General features: G+C 37.3%; 1 protein-coding gene across 4 annotated transcripts in view; it reads right to left on the bottom strand.

The window, feature by feature from the left end:
* LOC108231592 (plexin-A2) overlaps positions 1 to 19580 on the bottom strand; it is a 90199-nt gene that overhangs the window by 48264 nt on the left and 22355 nt on the right. For 3 of the 4 annotated variants that reach the window (XM_037975062.1, XM_037975061.1, XM_017408686.3), the window contains exon 4: positions 7443 to 7580. In XM_037975062.1, the coding sequence (XP_037830990.1) occupies positions 7443 to 7580 (138 nt within the window). Of the gene's footprint in view, positions 1 to 1467; positions 2305 to 7442; positions 7581 to 19580 lie in introns of those variants that run through there. The other variant, XM_025004309.2, reaches the window with a different exon arrangement.

Below are 19580 nucleotides of genomic sequence, written 5' to 3'. Positions count from 1 at the left end.
TATTTGATTGTCAGCAATTCTGATTCTCTCTATTAAAAGGTTTGTCAGTTTGCTGATCTGCAGCATTCAGGTTTCTATTAAATGTGGGAAAGACATCAAATCGGCCCTAAAGAAACATGTGCTGCACTCCAGAAGTCTGAATGGGGTTATAAAGTTATTTCCAAACACTTCATAATCCATCATTTCTATAGTTTGAAAAACTATTCACAAGTGGAAAACTTTTAAGATGAACTCTGTCATCTCAGAAGTGGAGGTTCTAACTTCCTCCTCAGGTCAGACCGTAATGCTCCGGGAGAAATGCAGAAAATCTGGGAGCTGTATCGACAAACCTCAGATGTGTTAAAGTTCATGGCTGTTGAGTTAGAAAACTCTGAATAAATATGACTTGCTTGGGAGGGTTGTCAGGAGAAAGCTTCTTCTCTCTAAAGAGAACATGGCAGCACAGCTTTGGTTTGTAAAGTTGTATTTGTACAAATCACAAAGATTGAACAGATGAGACCGAAGTGGAAATGTTTGGCCATAATCCACAGAGTTATGTTCGGTTAAAAACAAACACCATACCAGCTCAAACACTTCCTTTGACATCCACAGAAAATGAAAAGAATCAACATGTTGAAAAAGGCCCTCTTCAAACCTAGCCCTTAATCCAACTGAAATGCTACGGCAAGACTTACAAGGAGCTGTGCATAAAACGCTTCAAATCAAAACGAATCACTTTTAAAACCAGGTGAGGACCAGATTTTATCTTATGCTTTTGGCGGCTTCCTTCAAGGGTCGCCACGGCGAATCATCTGCCTCCAGCCTGATTCGAGCACCCTCCTCTGTCACACTAACCTTCTGCATACCTTCTCTGCAGAAGGTCTTCCTTTTTTCCTCCTCCTCCTCCTCCCTGGCAGGTTCATATTCAACATACTTTGTCCAATACTGTGTATCCACTCTCCCCTCTTCACATGTTTAAACAATCTTAGCCTTGCCTCTGACTTTGTCTCTAAACATGAGCTATCTCTAATTTTAAATTATCTCCGTTTCTGCAAACTTTGGGGCAATTTAGGCAGTCATTTATTGCATTTATTCTTATTTCATGATTGTTTCTATCTGTTTTTATTGGATTGTATATGTATATATGGACATGTATTATATTGGGGCAGATTTATAAAACTATGCAAACATATAGTTTTCTTTAAAAGAATACTATCATAAATTTACAAATACACAGATTTTTAGCTATAAATAAATGAAGATTTTCACCTGATCAAACGTGTTAAAATGCTGTTTCCACAATGAGCTGCATGGTGATGGATTGGTTAGTGCTGTTGCCTCTTAGCGCAGTTTTGATTACTTTTAACAAAATTTCAAAACACAACTCTGTCTTGTTAAAAAAAATAATTAATTTAGGAACTTTTTAAAGAACTTATTTTCTTCTAAAAGTCCTTTTAGCAAAGTCTTTAAACATTGCTTGAGCTTCATTATGAAGTCTTTTATAAATGTTCATTAAGAACAGCTGCAGATATTTATAGCACCCACCATTTAAAATGACTAAATTATAGAAAGTGATAAAATGAATCCATAAAAAAGTAGTGTTCTACTATCCTAGTAAAATGGTCCATTTCATTTTATGCTTAACTCTGCTGCGCATTATTTTTATGCAAGTTAGTTTGCTGGAAAAGGTTTACATATTTTTGTGTGCAGGTCTTGTTTACGCTTGTGGCCCCTGGCGTCTGGTTTCCATATGTTGCTTTAAAAATACAAGATATATACTGCATATTCCAGGATTCAAGTTAAACTAATCTTATTATCGGGACTTTTTGAATGCATGTGCAAATTTGAATAGAATGAACTGATTCAGTTATCAAAATGAGAGGCCAGTTGTAGTAATAATAATAATAAGAAGAAGAAACTATTATCAGCAGCTCTACAACCGAACAATGACAGTGTAAAATTTCACCCCCAGAAAAAGCAACTATTAGATGGCTGTGAGGAAATAAGCTAGAAGTAATAATGCAAAGGCAGCAAGAAAGAGACAGAAAATAATAACAGGAAATGTCCACAAAATACATCTAAAAATAATTCTAATATTAATAATAGTTTTATTTCTTATTGCTTTGCTACAGAACAGCGAGCTGCGACATGAAGAAACCCTGAGAAGCATTTTATAATTTTAAAACAGGGGTGTAGCCAAGGGGTGAGTAGGGGTGGCCATGGCCTCCACTCATAATGACAGTGTTGTCATGACGACACTGGGTGGCCTGGCATTGGCCTACATCACAGCGAACGGCTTACTGTTGTTCCTCGGCTTGGAGAGTTCTTCAAATGAAACAAGCAAATATACATGAGAAAGAGACGAGTTTCTGAAGGGAGAAGTTGTGAAATCAACCACAAAAAATCTACTTCAGTCTGTGATAAACATATTAATGCTGTATATATATAATGACTCTTTCTGTTTAATTCAACAGTTGTAGGTAAAACTTCCATCTGATCAGACCTGTTGTTAAATATCTGTCTCTGATTAAGCTTGTTCACAACTGGTGATAATTATGTATCCCAAAACGTTTTTTGCAATCGGATGTCAGATACCGTCAGTGTGTGAGGATTCACACACAACCATGTCAAACAGTCAGATCAGCATGACAGAGCAGGTCATTCATACCATATATTTTTACATCAATATGGTTTAAACCATTTAGGCTACATTTTTGTCAAGTTAACTCTTACTTAGCTTAATACCTAACCTATTACCTAACTCTGTCAGACCAAAGAATTAGGATTTCAACTCATTAAACTCCACGATGCACTGGCAGCCATTGAGTTTTGGTTGTGAATTTTTGTTGTTTGTCTGTTTGTTTAGTTTTACACTGCTCCACGGTGAATGTGAATCCAGCCCTGTGTCTAATTAGGTGGCTATAATGTGACATAACTCTGCTCAGACTGAGGTCCTGTGATTGACACAGAGCATCACGGCTTACAGTGACCACAGCAGGTCCAATTAATTCTAAAAATAATTAGAACAAATTTAAACTAAGGAGAAACTCGCTCATACAACGTCCTGCAACCCACTCTAATGAACAGAATCCTGACCAAATGGACATTTCTGTTAAGAAGGATGTTGATAAACAGTTCATTAAAACTTTGAGCCGAAAAAAGAAATTACAAAACAAAAACAGAAAAAAATACCAAATCTTTTCAGAATATTCCCAAGAATGGCTGTTTTATTTTTAATGTGTGTGTACCATCCTGCAGTGTGAGTATCTTACATCCGATTGCAAAAAAAAACAAAACGTTTTGGGATACATAATTATCACCAGTATCTTCAATCAGCTGGTATTTGAAGCAGATCTTTTTTGTAGCCTTGAGATATCCATGTAATAACTGCAGCTTGGGTGGAGTCACGTCAGTTCAGTCGGAGGTCCTACATTGAGGCTCAGGACAGATTGTGTTCAGACTACCAAACATCTGCTGATAAAAGGAGTCCAGACCAACTCCAAACATGGTTTGAGTAAAGACTTTTTAAATGAGCATTGAGTGAATTCAGACTTCTATTTAACACCATCTGAAAGCAATCTAATCCTTAAAGACAAATTGAAGAAGTAATAAACAAGGTCTGAAAATCCAATCATCCAACCACTTTGTAAAGGATAATTTATTTACCATTAAACTTATGGGTTAAATTTATTTATTTATTGAATAACACGTATGTAACTCAGTTTACAGAAGTGCAAAGGGCTGTTTTTTTAAAGGAATTGATAAACATTAAAGGATTCATGGCTGTTTCCTTTGAGGTTTAAAACAACCTGTAAAGCTTCATTTTACTCATTCTACAAATTTACTTTAAGATCTATTTGACAAATGTTCTCGTAATTTTTTTACATTGTCTGTTTTATGATAAATTATTCATCAGTAATGTTGTCAAGACAACAAATTATCGGGTAAAATAAACTAAAGTGGTGCTGGTTAAAGTTTCCAGTTAGGATCACAAGTGCTGTTAGCGGGAACTGTTAAATTTCCTAATTTAACATTCTTCACCCTGTAGTATCAAACTGAGTATTTTTTCCACAGTATTGGTATCACATTTCAATTAGTATCATGTAGTTAGCAAAGTAATGAGGACAATTCTAGTATCAATATGCCTGAGCTCTAAAACTATTTAATGTCCGTTCATGTATTTAATAGCCTTGAATATTATCTTGTTTAAAAATGATTTAAAATAGCACATTTTAGCTAGGTTTTGATACCAGAGCTCATCTGATAGAGCTGTGAGGTTATGTTGAATCCAAAAAGGTTTTTAAAAAATAAAAGAGAGTGAAATAAAGACGTGTGTGGCAGAGATTTCAAGCAATGATTTAGCGTTTTACAGATTGGCACTTTGAGAGATTGCCCTGGAAAAACCTTGCAGCAGCTTCCCCTTTTCTCTGAGGTTTAAAGCCTCAGCCATCACTTCACAGACAGAAGAATAAAACTCTGAGTTATGTGTTTGGATTCGGAGCATCTTTGTTCTTAGAAATGATCAAACTAAAGGCACCCAGTGAGAGAAAAAACAGACTGCTGTGAAGACTTTTTCATATCAATAATAGCCCCCAAATGGTGTTTTGGTAAGAACACAGATACACACAAAAACACTCATATCCACACATGTACACACTGATTTTTTTTCATCACTCTTCATCATCATGCTAACCCTGCATGTTTCGCCCGGCGGGAGACTGAGGGGCTCATTGTCATTCCAGAAGGGTCGGCTAATCTCAGCCAAATCTGTCTGCGCCTCGTTCCTCATTCCCCCATCGTTCCTGCACCAAACTGAACATCTCTCATCTCTGGGATCCACTGGAAATGTGGGAAATCTGTGTGTGAAGCCTTCTCCCTTTGGGGGATTCATTACCAGAGAGCTGCGGGGGAAAGTCTGAAGGGAGAGCTCAGCACACATGGAGATGGAGACAGAAAGGGGAAGGCTTTACTCTCCTCAAAGCTCGCAAGGGCTCCAAAACCAAAAGCTGATCTAATATTGAGAGGATAAAACTTGGTCAAGCTGGGTTTGGTTTTCTCCTCGGTTATTATGCACCACTGAAGAAGACTGAGCTAAAGATCTCCTTGAAAGAAGCTTGTGTGTCTCCTTGAACGAACAGAGCTCATCAATAAGTGATGCCCTGTCTCTTCCAGTCTATCACAGACAGAAGAGCTGCCTTGCTTTGTTTTAGAAAAAAAGTAGTCAACAAAATGCTGTCTCTATTCTCCCCTTCTTTGTTGATGGTGTCCCTTGTTGCTTCAACCCTCCTGCTGCCCTTGAGTGAAAAATGTCATTTTGACCAAGAGGCAACAGGAGGGTTAAGGTTGCATCTCACTGGGCAGCGACTGATGGAAACTAGATGCCAACTCAACATTGTGGGGATATTGGAAGGAAATGTGCAAATCTTTCATTTTTGTGACGGCTCTCTGTTTGCAACCAAACACAGAGCTGTGCAGCTGCATTTCGAATGACTGGTTTATAAAGACTGCAGCCTATTTTTATGTGCATGGCTTGCAAAACTACATTCTTGTATCCAACGTTAATCAGCAAAAATCAACACTTGTAAAAAAAAAATGATCTGAAATGGCTTTATTTTTGTTTGGTTTTTACATGGAGGTGAAGGACATAAAAATTTTGCTAAGGCACTCGTCCTTTCTGGCTTCCTGTCTTGTCTCTAGCTTTCATATATCTTGCTGGTTTCAGCCCAGTGAGATGCCACCTTTAAACTTCATACTTTTATAGACAGATGGCTTTTACAGACACAGTATTTATTATGCTCTAAAACAGAGTTAAAGCCACTATGACATAACTGACACAACCAACAATTGTCCCGTCGCCCTTTGCAACTCTGTTTCGTGACTCTGTTTCCCTATGTTGCAACAGTCAGAGAAACAACTGAGAGCAGCGATAGGGGGCTTTTTTTTTTTTTGGCCACTCTGAAACCTAATCCCATTTCACAGTGACGTGGCGCTGTGCCAAAATAATCACTTGATGGGAGATGAAAGTGATTACCACTGTTCACTCTTATCTGCATCGAGTACAGAGAATATTGTCCAGCACCGACGACAACTGTCTGCCTCTGTGAAGCTGGGCCAAGCAGGGGGTACAGTCACACAGGAAAAACAGCCTTCAGTGGTGTTTTACAGTTTGTGTGTCTGGAGCGTTTACAAAAGATGCACGCACTGTAAGTCGATTCGCTTGGATAAGTAATTAGAGCAGCAGGCTGTTCTCTTACACAGTCGACATATTCAACAAGCCTTTCTGGAGACGAATGATGTGGAAATCAGAATTTCTTACTGTTTTTTGGTGGCAATTTAGAAAAATCTGGTTGGATTCTAAATAACAGCAATGTTTTAGTTGGCATGCATTATTTCAAATCTGCTTCAGTAGTATGTTTTTGTTTTTGTAACTGTACACACTTCTTTTATTAGTAATTATTGCCTGCCTCCAAAAGCAAAAGGCATTAATATTTTTGCTTGTGTCTGTGTGTTTGTGTCTCTGTTACCAAAATAGAAAGTAATCATTGGATGTAAATCTGCAATTATTGTTTGGATTCAGCCTGATTTAAAATGGCTGCTACAGCAAACTGACCTTAAAAAAAAAAACACAAAATGGCTATAACTATATAATGAACAAAAAATTTGGTGTGGTAGTAGTTGAGATTGATTCAGAGCGCTAACCAAGGTCTTTATTCAAAATTTGGTAGTTAACTATTTTTATCTGTTAGCAAAATATCTCATGAATCACTGGACAGATTTTAATGAAACTTCCAGGAAAGAGTTGATGTACATCTACAGAACATTAAGTTATGGAGCCAACCTGATTCAAAATGGCCACCAGAGCTAATCAACGTTAACCAACTCAAAAATGACTATTACTTAGTAAACTTTACAGACATTAAGCTAAAATATGAGTCATTTACAATACAAGCTCAGGGTGTAACATCTCATGAAATCATATGAAATTACACATAGCGTTACTTTTAACCAAAATGGCTACAACTTTTCAACACAAGATGAAGATTTAGTCTAAAACTGTGGCGTGAAAGGTGGCAGGCGATATGCATTACTTTAAGAAATGTGTGACTTACTTTTTATGTAGAACAAAATCAGACATTTTATTTGCAGTATCCAGATTAATTAATCCAAACAACAACAACAAAATGTTCATTTTGTAGCCCAGTAAAAGTGGAAATATTACAGTTTACCCTTCTTTGTTCCACTGAATCAAATGTCTTCTTGTCAAATAAAACTTTCACCTCCAAATTTTCTCGTTACACATTCAACATCTTGCTCAAGGACACATCAGTATGCCGATCGCTCGATTTCAAAGTGACTTGAACCCGCAGGCTTTCCTTCAGATTGAGGCTTCCACCGCTCATTCCACCCCCGCCCGGCTCAGAGCGTCTCCTGACAGCAGCACCAAAATTAGGGTGTTTCCTCACCTGGTTGTCAGACATGACATAGAGAGAATTCCTGTCTAGGGAGAAGGCCATGTCCCGGAGGACGAGGCAGCTGCTGTCCTTCATCACAGTCAGTGTCTCATACAGCGCTCCTCCCTCCAAAGCGCCGTCCACCCTGATCTGCAGAGACAAAGAGACACCTAATGTCACGCCGCATGAAGCAGGGATCAAGTGTTTTTCTGTACGTAAAGAGATGTTTGCCTTCTACTGCATCTCTTTAGTTTTTTCATCATCATAAAAAAATACCTAAATCTATAATAAATCAGAAAATCTCCATCGTTTTCTTTTTATCACAACAGTTTTATCTTTCTACATATAAACTGTTGAAGAAACGCAGTTTATGAGACAACAGGGAACCACAACAGTCTTTAGTTTAAACGTGACATTATTAATCATTTTAACATAAAACCAGGGCAATAAATGTAAAAGATGTGTACAGTCATCAACATTTGTTCGTATTTATTAACTACATGCTAACTATATAATATTAGGACTATTATTAATATAGTCAAATATGTTACAGATGGCAACATTGTTAAAACTGGCCCCATAATTTTTCTGAATAACTCGTGAAACTAATAACACATATTTGATTATTTTCTGAATAAATAGTTGAAACATTAATTTAATTTTGTTAGGCTGAACATGTTTCAAGTCTGAAATCTTGTTATTCTAGCCTAACAACATTTTTTAGATGTGTTATTGTGAGTACTGATTCTGCATTAACACTATTTTCTAAAATTATTTTTAATACATTTTTTTGCAATCCAATTACTTCTGCATACTTTGTGCTATTTTAGCCATTCTTATATCAAAACATTCAGCTCATTCAGTGAGATGATGCTTTGAATTTAAATGTTTGTCATTTTTATACTCTTCTAAATATTTAACTTCAAATATATATATTTTCCCCACAGAAATATCTACAACTCTTTCTAAGACATTGTTCTCTTTGAAATGTCCTTCAGCATATTTGCTGTATTTGGCCTTCTTCTGCTACATGTACTTTTTAACTACCATTCTGTTACTTTTAGCTTTTACCTAACCCTTTGTTGCTTTTAGATAGCCCTTCTCTACTTTTAATTCATAGCTAGCATTTGCTCCTTTTAGCTTTTAGTTAATGTTCTGCTTCTTTAACATCTCAATTGTAGCTTCATCAGCAAATTCCTGCTTGCAGAATTCACACATTTTCACAGAAAATGCCGTTTCTTTAGTTAATTTTACAATGAACAGAAATTACCGAGCTCTTTTCCGATAAGAAAATGCAGCTTTTGTTTCCCCCCAAGTATTTATCTAATAAGACCGTTCAGCTAATTGAAGTCATGTCGGATTTAAGAGAAAGCCTGTAGGCCAATGATGTGGTTGTGCATCAAAAACGTCTAAATGACCAGTTTAAAGCCTCGCTTTAAAATAGTTCCCCATAAATCAGGTGTTTCTTTCATTTCTGTGCAAATGCAAAACTAGGATTTGGCTAAAACATCAAAGAGATGAATTTTATAGGGATAAAAAATTAATGTTTATCTTCTGATCTGCCTTTCATCCAGCAAATAAGCAAATTTCTCAGATCTGCCTCCGAGCTCAGCTCCAGTCTGGATTACAATCAACAGTTCCTTGTAAATTCCTAACATGAGCGCGAACACTGGCACAGTAAACGGATACGGGGAGTCTGTGATGTATATTGTATGTATGTGTGGATGTTTTAATTTAATTTTGATGCATGTTTGTTGTCAGCGCAGGTTGTTTTGTGAGGCTCTGCAGTTCTTCTGTAAGAGACTTCCTTAATGCCACCAAGAAAATGTAATAGAAAGGTCACCTATGAGACTAAGCACTTTGTTTCGCCTTGTTGCTGAAAAGTGCTATATAAATAAATCTGACTTGACTCGACTTGGATCAAAAAGGAGAGAAAGAAAATGAGAAAGATCAGCTGTTAATATCACTATAATGTGTCTGATTCTGTCTCTGTGTGTGTTGACGTGCCTGTATGTTACCAAAATATCATGAATCACTGGACGACTTTTAATGAAACTTCCCAAATATAATCACTGGATGTACCTTACAATTCAATTCAAGACGGCTGCCACACCCAACTGATTTTAAAAAGCACAGAAATTGTTATAATCCAGACAATTTTTGAGATATTGTGCTACAAATTGGTGTAGATGTAGCTTAGCCATTCACAGCATTTACAACCCTTTAATTTATTCATTAGTCAAAGTTGCCACAGCAGCTCTGACCCTCGTTTCACCCTGAGCTTAACGCAGCAACAATTGGGTTTCAAACATCTTCATCTGCGTTCATTTATCTTTGCAGCGACTTTCAGACAGAAATCTTTTGGGACTCATTAAATGCAAACATAACAAATGCCCACCAGTGAAAGGTTTTCAATTTTCTGTTCTCACCTCGACAAACAATGTGTATTGTTTTACAAGAGAGAAAGAATAAGTCCTTAAGCATCTTACAGATGTAGAAAGCAAAACAGATTTTTAGTAGTTCTCACAACAGGATGAAAGTGTTTTAACTTTTTTATCCATTTGCCCCAATGACAAACATATTTGTATGTCTCTTTAGTGCATTTCTTTATTTTTATTTCATAAAAATACATGTTTGTTCTCCCAAAACTTCTATTTTTCTGTTTGTGCACAATAAATTAATAATACCTTGACAAATTGAATAAAAGTCAGGAAATGTTAAACAAGGGAGTGGTGTATGAATAAAACAAACAGTAGCCTGGAAAAAAAAACATCCTCATTAACTATGCAAAAGCAAGTTGAAGCCCGATTTAAATCCCAGCGAAAGTGGATCATTAATCATATGATGCAATTATAGTAAAGCTGAATTAATTTCCCAATCATGATAATTAAAATAAATGCAAGATCACGAAAACCTGGAAGCGTTCTGAAAACGTCTGTGTGATTATCCCACTCCCACCCCCCTGCCTGAATCTGAACGTGGCCCTCGCCGCCCAAATCAGATTTGACTGCAGAGGATCTTGAATGTGTGCCAGGTCTGCTCCGCGCTCTGTGGCAGAGCTTCGGCGCTCTCTCTCTCTGTGGGGACAGTCAATCAATACAAACTGATTACACGATTGGATCCCCCAGGCACCAAAACTTCATCAATCAATCACAGCTCCACCTTCCAGGCAGCTGTGCCCACACACACACACACACACCCCCCAACAGCAACAGGCAGGAATGAAAAGCAGAAGAGAAATGTTTGCTCAAAAAACAAGTGTGTTTTTGGTTTCTGTGGGGGGGAAAGGGAACAGATAGGAGTGAGGCAAGAAAACGACTTTATTTCCACATACAGTGACACCAAATACAAACCTGACATGAAGCAGTCCAAGATTCATTCAGATCATTAAGAACATTGTGTCCCTCGGCACAATCCGATCTTTAAAATTAAAAGCCTAGCATTCTTTGAAGGGATGCATATTGCCCGCCACCTTTCATGCCAGAATTTTAAACTAAGATCATCTTATGTTGAGGCAGGATGAAGTTTTAGCCATTTTGGTCAAACTATGAGGATAACATCATTCACAATTGTGTGCAATATTTGTCTGGAATAACTGTCAGCTACTAAATTCAGCTACACCAGATTTTAGCTCAATATCTGGGAAATTGACAGAGGTATTAGCCTTTTTTTGTTCCGGCTAATGTTGATTAGCTTGGTTAGCTGTAGTGGCCATCTTGAATAGGATTGACTCCACAAGATAATCAGTTGTAGATGTACAGCCAATGATTACTTTCTATGAGATTAATTTCAACTTGCCCAGCAGTTTAAGAGATATTTTGCTAACAGACTAACATTATTGACTCCAGCAGGTATAATGCTACATTTCTTGCTCAATTTGAGCAAAATATTTGTAAAATTGACTGAGTTATAGCCATTTTTGGGTTTTACAAGATTAGTTGGCTGAGGTAGCCATCTTAAATTGGGTTGTCTCCAAAAGGTAATGAATTGTAGAGGTATATTCAGTTATTATTTCCTGCAAGTTTAGTTAAAATTTGTCCAGTGGTTCATGAGATATTTTGTGAAAACAACAGAGAAATGAACATACACACACACACACACACACACACACACACACACACAGGAAAATCCTTACTGTCTCCTCACCTTCGGCAGTGGTGATAATAACACCAAATACAAAAGTGACATGAAACAATCTCTTGAATCCAGATCATTAACAGAATGTTGTGTGTCTCTTGGCACAACCTTATCTTTAAAAACAGTATTTCAAACAGTTTTATCTCAGAACTAAGCCTCTTTGACTCTGCCTCACTGAATGCTTTCAATTTCTTGCTCCCATTCTTCTTCATCCTCATCCCATTTCTTCTCCCCTGTACCAAAGCTCCACGCAGGCAGTTTTCATTGTCTCGTTTTTTTCCCACACTCCTCCGTTCATATATGCCACAAATAGAAACCAGATAATGTAAGCATTTCTCTTGTGAAACTATGTTTCTAAAACCCAAACAGCCACTCAAAGGATAAAAAGCTTTCTCTGATTTTTTTTTGTCGGGCATAATGAGGGTGATCGGGGGGGCCAGGGATGAGCTCAGACAAAAACTGACCCATCGTGACTGATCTGAGGGGTTTGATTTCAGTGGATTTAAATGTGTTTTTTATCATCTGAAGCAGCGCTGACCAGGTGGAAGCCCTCTGGGAGTACAAGGTCCTCAATCTCTCTTTAAGCCCTACAGCTTCATAATGAGAGTAAGGCGGGTTTAATTAGTTTTATAATGAGCCTGCTTGTTGAAGGTGACACACAGTTACACACAGATACCTCCTCACATGCAGGTTTACAAACAAATTAAACTAGGCTCTTATGCTCAAGTTAGTTGTTCTTATAAAACTAGTAAACAGAAACTGTGTACGTGATGATTTATTTGCACTTTATTGGATTGTTTACATACATACCAACCTGCAGCAATACATTTACTGTAGTAATTTTCTTATAAAAAGCAGAAAAAGTTTAACACGCTTTCATTTAAGCATTTCTGTTAGACGTTAAAAATAGCTGCAGGTTACACAAATCCTATTGTCATTAAAGTTTGTCATTTGGAACCATCTGATTGTTTGTCTGTTTGACTGATTTGGCACTAGACAGAGGCTACAAAAGCTCAACACTATTCAATGTAGTTATTTCTTCTGACATTTTAATTAAAGTAGGCAACTTGTTTCAGATAAGGTACTTCTGTAATTAGATCTAGCTCTAATGTGACAATCAGATTTTAGACAATCTAAAATGTTGTTTTGCTCTATGCAGCTTCTTTTGGCATGCAGGATTACGCCTGATCCATCCCAGAAGTTCATTACAAAGCAAATTTAACAAAATAAAATGCAGCGTGAATGCTGAGAGCTGAAATACATTGCTGCTGATCAAAGCTGAAACGGAGTTGCTGAAGTTGCAAGAAGAGAAGCTAAAGGGAGCAACAAGCTTATAAGAAAACAAATACAGAGCTGGTGTGCTGATGATTTTAGAGAGCAATGTTTTTTATTGAATGTTTAGAGATTTCAGTGTACTGTATTTCTACGAAAATTAAAAAGTGTGTAGCTTTTCTTATGGCTGCTTCCTTCTGCAGGGGTTGCCACAGCGAGCAAACCTGTAGCCTCACAATTACAAGACCGCTGCAAACCCCACAAATAATTAAAATGTATAAAAGTTACAAATACTAAAAGTCATAGCACGCTGTTTCTGATTGAGCCAAACATTGTAATATATGAATGGTTATGATAGAACAAAGTATGCTGAAGTAGTTTGATTGCAAAAACAAAATATAGAAGAAACTATAAACAGGAAAACAATAAAGTGAATAAACTGAATCAGCATTCACACAATAGGTTTGTCAAAATGATCAGATTGTGTTTTAAGCTTCTTCTGTTGACTCATGTAAGAGAAGAAATGTACAAATTTTTCCATTATTACTTGGTTTATATGACCTCAGTGTGCCTCTCATTTCTTCCCAGCATTTCTCAGCTGACAAGGATATATATTTAACCCATAAGTATGTAAGCCAATAACAGTAATATCCGTTCTGCTGCTTACGTTCTCTAGCAGAACCTGTGGTGGTTATAAACAATGCAGCTTAGTTTGGCTCCCGCAAACAGATATGCAACCTGAGCCTGCGCTTAACAAAAACAGCTTCTTTCTCATGGATGTGTTTGCATCTTAAACTCTGGGTCATGCTCTAATCCCATGAGAGCCAAAAAGTAGAAAGAAAAAAAAAAGAAATGACTTCTAAAGATGTTACTTGGCTTGAGTCGGGGTGGCTCTGTTGTAAAGCTGCCAGATCTGTATGAGGAAATCACCTTCCCAAATGTCTCTCCAGTGACTGTCTTCATATGGGATTGATTACAGGCGATGATTTTAAAGCAGATGTCTCCCTCTCTTTCTTTTTTCTTTTATATATATATCTTTATATATATATATATATATCTTTATATATATATATATATATCTTTATATATATATATATATATATATATATATATATATATATATATATCTTTATTACTATGTTTTAGGAGTTACAGAAAGTCCAAATTTCAGAGACAGCATGTGTCCATGTCCTGTATGACCAGCCGATCTGTGCCCAGTTAACCTAAACATATGGACGATGACCCAGGAGGCAAAGAGCAATCTGTTCAATGAATCATTCCCAATCTGCTGCCCTGACAAGGTCTCATATGTCTCCTAAGACCAGTATATCCACTTTAAAACAAACATGACAAGGTTGGTCAATCTCTTCCTCACAAACGCCTGAAACAAAACCCATTTCAGATGAAGTAAAGCATTTTTTAGTTCTGATCATTCAAGTTTAATGGAAAAAAAAATACCTTCAAAAAAGGATTTCAAATGAAAATTCATGCAAGACTAGATCTAAAGTCAATGCAGCTAGATTGTAGTTGTGTGTTACTGGGCTGCAACTCTTGGAAACTAGCTGGTGACTCAAATTTACCTCAGTATTGCATGAAAATTTGCAAATGTTCACTTTCAAAAACATTGAATTGTGAGTTTTGCAACCAAGTGACCAGCAAGCCATGCAGCCACATTTTACACAACCAGTTTTTAAAATTAAGTTCTGTGTCCATGGCTTAAAAAACTGTATTCTTGGGAGTGTGGATTAGTTCACGGCCCACCTCCGCCCTCATCGCCCCACTTTGTACCCACTTTGGCAGCTGCTTCCATGTGTGTGATTTTAGCTATTGGAGTACACTTTTAATATTAAAAAAGGCATTTGTAGACCAGATTTTTTAATAGTAGTGTGAATGCCAAATCAGCCTTCCCACTATTGCGACTTAAGTGAAGAATTTGAGAATTTATTGCGAGTCTTTCTGGAGTCTCTCTCATGAATGACGTTTACAAAATAGTCTCGGCTCAGTGAGATAGCACCTTAATGAAGACAGACTTTGGAGCATATTTCAGTAAGGATGCTTACAGGCTTGACTTCATATTATGACAGGCTCCACGGTGACATAAGGGCCCGACAACTGTTCACCTTTAAGGCTGAGTGGCTGTGCATATGGTGTGCCTGTGGATGGCCGCCAAGGAGAGTGTACATTGATTAACCCATATATTCATCATGTCTCTGTGAATTTTAAACAGGCAAAGTCTGGAAAAAAGCTGAGTTGCAGGAAGTGTTTAATGACAACAGAGCATCACTGCTGCAGAGATGTGTATCGCAGGACTGCACAAAGAGAGACATATTGATCTCTGCTATGAGATGTGATGTGTGTTGTATAACATGATTACCAAATGGGTTGGAAGAGAGGTGAAGTCACTCTGGTGAGTGTGTTTGCGTATGTATGTTTTTTGGGATTATTCTTAAAAGTTTTCCAGTTACAACTAAATTTTCAGTTCTCATGAGCCTCCAGCTGCATGGCAACCCTCCATATCTTCATCCTACATTTTCTAAATCTTGACCACAGTCTCCTCTCAATCTGTGCATGTTCACTGCTTTTCTCTGTCCTCGAGGCCATGGTTTCCTGCTCTCTGTTTCCTGTCCTCCTCCGTATCCCTCCAATCATTCCCATTGTTTGTCAAGTTCCCATGGCTCACCAACAAAAGCTGTGGGAGGAGGACAGTGGAACAATTCATGGCACCCGTATGGTCTTCATTTTGCTGACCGCAGAGTGCAGTCACAGTTCTTGTGTGTTTCCATTTTGTGTGAGCGAGCAGTAGAAAGAAAAAAAAGAGGGTGGGAAAGAGGACAAGGAGTTGGAGAAGATGAAGCAGCAAAAATAAAAGCCAGTTAGGAAAAGCAAAGAGACGGACACCTCCTTCTGCTATCACTAAATTGCCTCTCTTAATACCTTTTACTATTTCAACTGCACTAAGACATGGAATGACAATCCAATCTGCAGACTTTTACCCTCAGGTTCAGCTCATGCAGTTATGAAAATCCTTTCAGTTAAACCTCAAACACACCTACTCAGCTTGCACCTCCCCCCTCCTCCTCTAAACCTCCTTTTTTAGTGATTTCAATCACCAAATCAAATCTTCTCTTCCTGGCCCCCGAACAAACCGTGACTTAGAAAAGTTCAAGTCATTTAGCCAAGCAATGGAGAGTTTTTCCCTCCGTTCAGTGCTCTCAATAAGCCGTAATGAACCCACTATTTGCACATGAAGGTATTTGACTAAAGCTTTATTTGCCTTAAGCTTAACATTTCCAGCACTTTCAAGGGGAAAATGGTTGCTGAGTAGCTGGAGGCTCTGAGGTAACTCGTCGGTTCGTTTTTATAATGTTCAACACTGCTCATCTCTTCATAAACGCATCCTTCATACTGATTACTAAGGCATAACTAGAACATTTTTTACAGAAATTTTTAAACGTGCCATTGCAGCTGCTGCCTGAAATTCCAACATAATTTTGTAAAAATCTAAATAAAAATGCTTAAATCTTGATATATGAGTTGTATAAGAAGTGTAAAATGAGTCAGGATTTTTTTTTTTAAATGTTAAAGCTGTTGCCAGTGGCTCATTATGGTTACCATGGTAACTACACACTTGTCTGTCACTCCCTGACTGCTAAATTCATGAGAGGCAGACTAAAATAAGACTTAAGTAGTCACTGTTAGATCTTTAAAATTCTTGAACTGCGAGCATTAGAAGACTGGTGGTTATACATGTACATTTTTTATGTTTCTACAGTGTATCATGTAGGAGATATGATGAGTTAAAAGACTTCACTTTAAGTTTTGAATAAAAATATTTCAAACTGAAGTATAATTGAAGTGTATCGAAGCTCGGGTGTGCACATTCTGCATTCTGGGCAGATCTGATCATAGTTTTTTGCAGATTTTGTCTACGTTGTTTGACGTACCCCATCAAAAGTCATAGCAGAGTATTCCCAGTCAAGCCACATGTTTTGGTGTCCAATTTGAAAGTTGTATTTCAAAGCTGCGTGATGGGATTCAGAACAAGAATTTGAACAGGATTGTGATGTCGGTGTTTCAGAGCTTATGCGTGCCACCCTTGAATAGATAAATCAGTCTGGAGGCAGCGTCCTGGATCTAATTTGTGATTATTGTCAGCCAAATGGTGAAGTCTTTCTGCCACAATAAATGTTAATCATAAAGTGCAGCAGCACTGACATCTGTTGCACACCAAAGAACATAAATATTGCTAAAAAACTGAAACATTTTTGCAGAGTTTTTAAAAGTGCTCACTGTGTCGGAGGAGTTCCCCTCTGTATGGTATTGTAGTTCTTCTGAGCAGAACTGTGCGCTGCAGAAAATCGATTCCACTCAGCAGCTGTAATGTGTTTGAAGCTGCCACAGGGCTTCCAGCACAAATGTATAATGTCATTTTGCAGTGTGTTTGCCGCTTATTTGCATGCTCGCTTCATCGAGGCCAAAATCTGCTGCCCTACATAGAAAAAAGTAGGAAATACTGTTATCCTAAATTAGAAACTCATTGTTGATCATAATACAAATACTCGTAAAATTCACTGAATGTTGGGAAGCTGCAGTCAAATATGAGATGCTGAAATAAGCCCCTTTTAGACATGCACTCCTCTCCAGTAATCTGACAGCAACTGAACATGACTTCATTTTGAAATGACTCCAGTGAAAAGGTTACAGACTGCTTTCAACAGTGCAAGTTTAAACTGAAGGCAGTTCCATTAACAAACAGGCAGGCATATATAGTTGTGACTTTGATCTGCTTTACTGAGAGATATTAGCTTAATTGCAGAGATAAATACTTTTCATTTGCACATTTTTGTGGAATGCAGCCTCTCTTTTTTTATCTGACATACTGAAACCAAAGCCAGCAGCAGTAACAGTGTATCCAGGGGAATATTTTGTAGAGCTAACAACAACTATGGTCATTACCGATAATTGCAATTAAGCATTTTCAAATAAGAGTCCTTTATTATACCACTTGTATGAAAAGCTAAAAGATGTGAAAAAAATCAGTTGTTCCTATTCACTGTTGGTAAGTTTTACACAACCAGTATGGTCTCAAATAACACCTCATGTTGTTGAAAAGCTTTTCCCATAATATCTCGCTGATGCGTCATTTAATGTTAGACAAATAGCATTGATTGCCATTATATTTCTCACAAAGAAAATTAACTTAAAAGTGACTTATTTCCAAATGACAGAAGTTGTTGCTTTGATTGGTGTAACAATGCTCTAATATATTCCAGGTATAAAAAAAGGCTTTCTATAAAACAGTCTACAATGTAGACATTAGAGTAGTACATTTACTTTGTACTGTCTACAGACTCTTCTTTGAGTCAATATGTTATAAAATAGTATGCACTATTTATAAAGTTAATTCTACTTTAACCACCCTTCTACCAAATTACGTCAAAACTTGATTGTTTCTATATTCTTTACTGGCTTTTAGAGAGCTTGGAAGTAGCACAGAACACCATTTACTGACCAAGTGATAATGATTTGGTACATTAAATCTATCTTGTGTTAATTTTATCTGCACTCTGTCCACCTCTCACACAGGCACTTACCTAATTTTAAATGTTTCTTTCAGTGTACATTTAAACAGACACAAGAAAGATGAGCACACAGTGAAAACCAAATAAATTGTATGTTGACTTTTACACATTTAAGATGTGCGTTTGAAAGCTCATATTTTCTTCCAGAACATGCAGCCACACTCAGATAGGCGCCAATATTGCAATTCACTGTCAAGACTTTGATGCAACCGTGCTGACTGAAATGCTAATTTTCGGTTTGCACTTTGCTAAAAATGGGAAACTGTGCCACTGAAACTTGAATCCATCTACAGAGAGAGTAGAATGCATTTAAACAAGGATCAGTGAGTGATGATGACTTTATCTGGATTCACCTCATTACAGTAAAATAAAGAGTAAATACAAATAAAAAGAGTAAAAGCGTATTTTGTTTTCAGTTCAGAATTACCAAAAAGGGTCCTATTAGTCAACTTAAATGAACCACCTACAGCTACAAAACAGTAAACTGTGGCACATAATGACAAAAACGTCCTGTTGTATGTGGAACACAAGTAACCAAATCAAGAGTCATTGATGAGAACATCCATATGCTGCACAATGAGTGAGGCTGTTGGTTATCCTTATGACCTTTCACCCTGCTGACACCCTTTCAGTGGCAGGCCTGACCTTTGCTACTGCAGTGATCCGCTGATGGCATTTGTAGTCATGCCTCATTTCCACTGAGCCTGTCCATTTGGGTGTGATGGAACAGGATTGGAGAAGTGACCCTGCGCTCCTCTGAGGCTCCTGGGAGTCTGAGATTATGGCTGATCGTTCAGTCAGAGTAACGACTGAAAGTCTAGCCTTGAGTTGCTCTGGACCTAACTGTAGTCATGATGGATGTTTTAGTTTGCTCACACAAAGTTACATTTCACTTTTTTCTACAGAGTTTTATTCTTTTCTCTTTTACTAGTGTTGTTTATTGTCTAAATGCTGATTCAGCATTCACACTATTGTTTTCAGGTTCATTTTTCCTCACGTGTTTCTGCATCTAACTACTTCATGCTACAATTTTAATCATTTAGGTAATAAAACATTCAGTTCATTTAGAAGAGGGGGGCTACGAGGATTGTTATTATACTTTTTAAAATATTTAACTTTTCACACTTTTTTGGTTCCATTGAAATGAATAGGATTTTTT

This window comes from Kryptolebias marmoratus, linkage group LG4 (assembly GCF_001649575.2).
Source record: "Kryptolebias marmoratus isolate JLee-2015 linkage group LG4, ASM164957v2, whole genome shotgun sequence".
In the NCBI taxonomy this organism is placed as follows: domain Eukaryota; kingdom Metazoa; phylum Chordata; class Actinopteri; order Cyprinodontiformes; family Rivulidae; genus Kryptolebias; species Kryptolebias marmoratus.
Note: the sequence above shows the minus strand (reverse complement) of the source record. Positions and strands in the feature narration are given on the sequence as shown.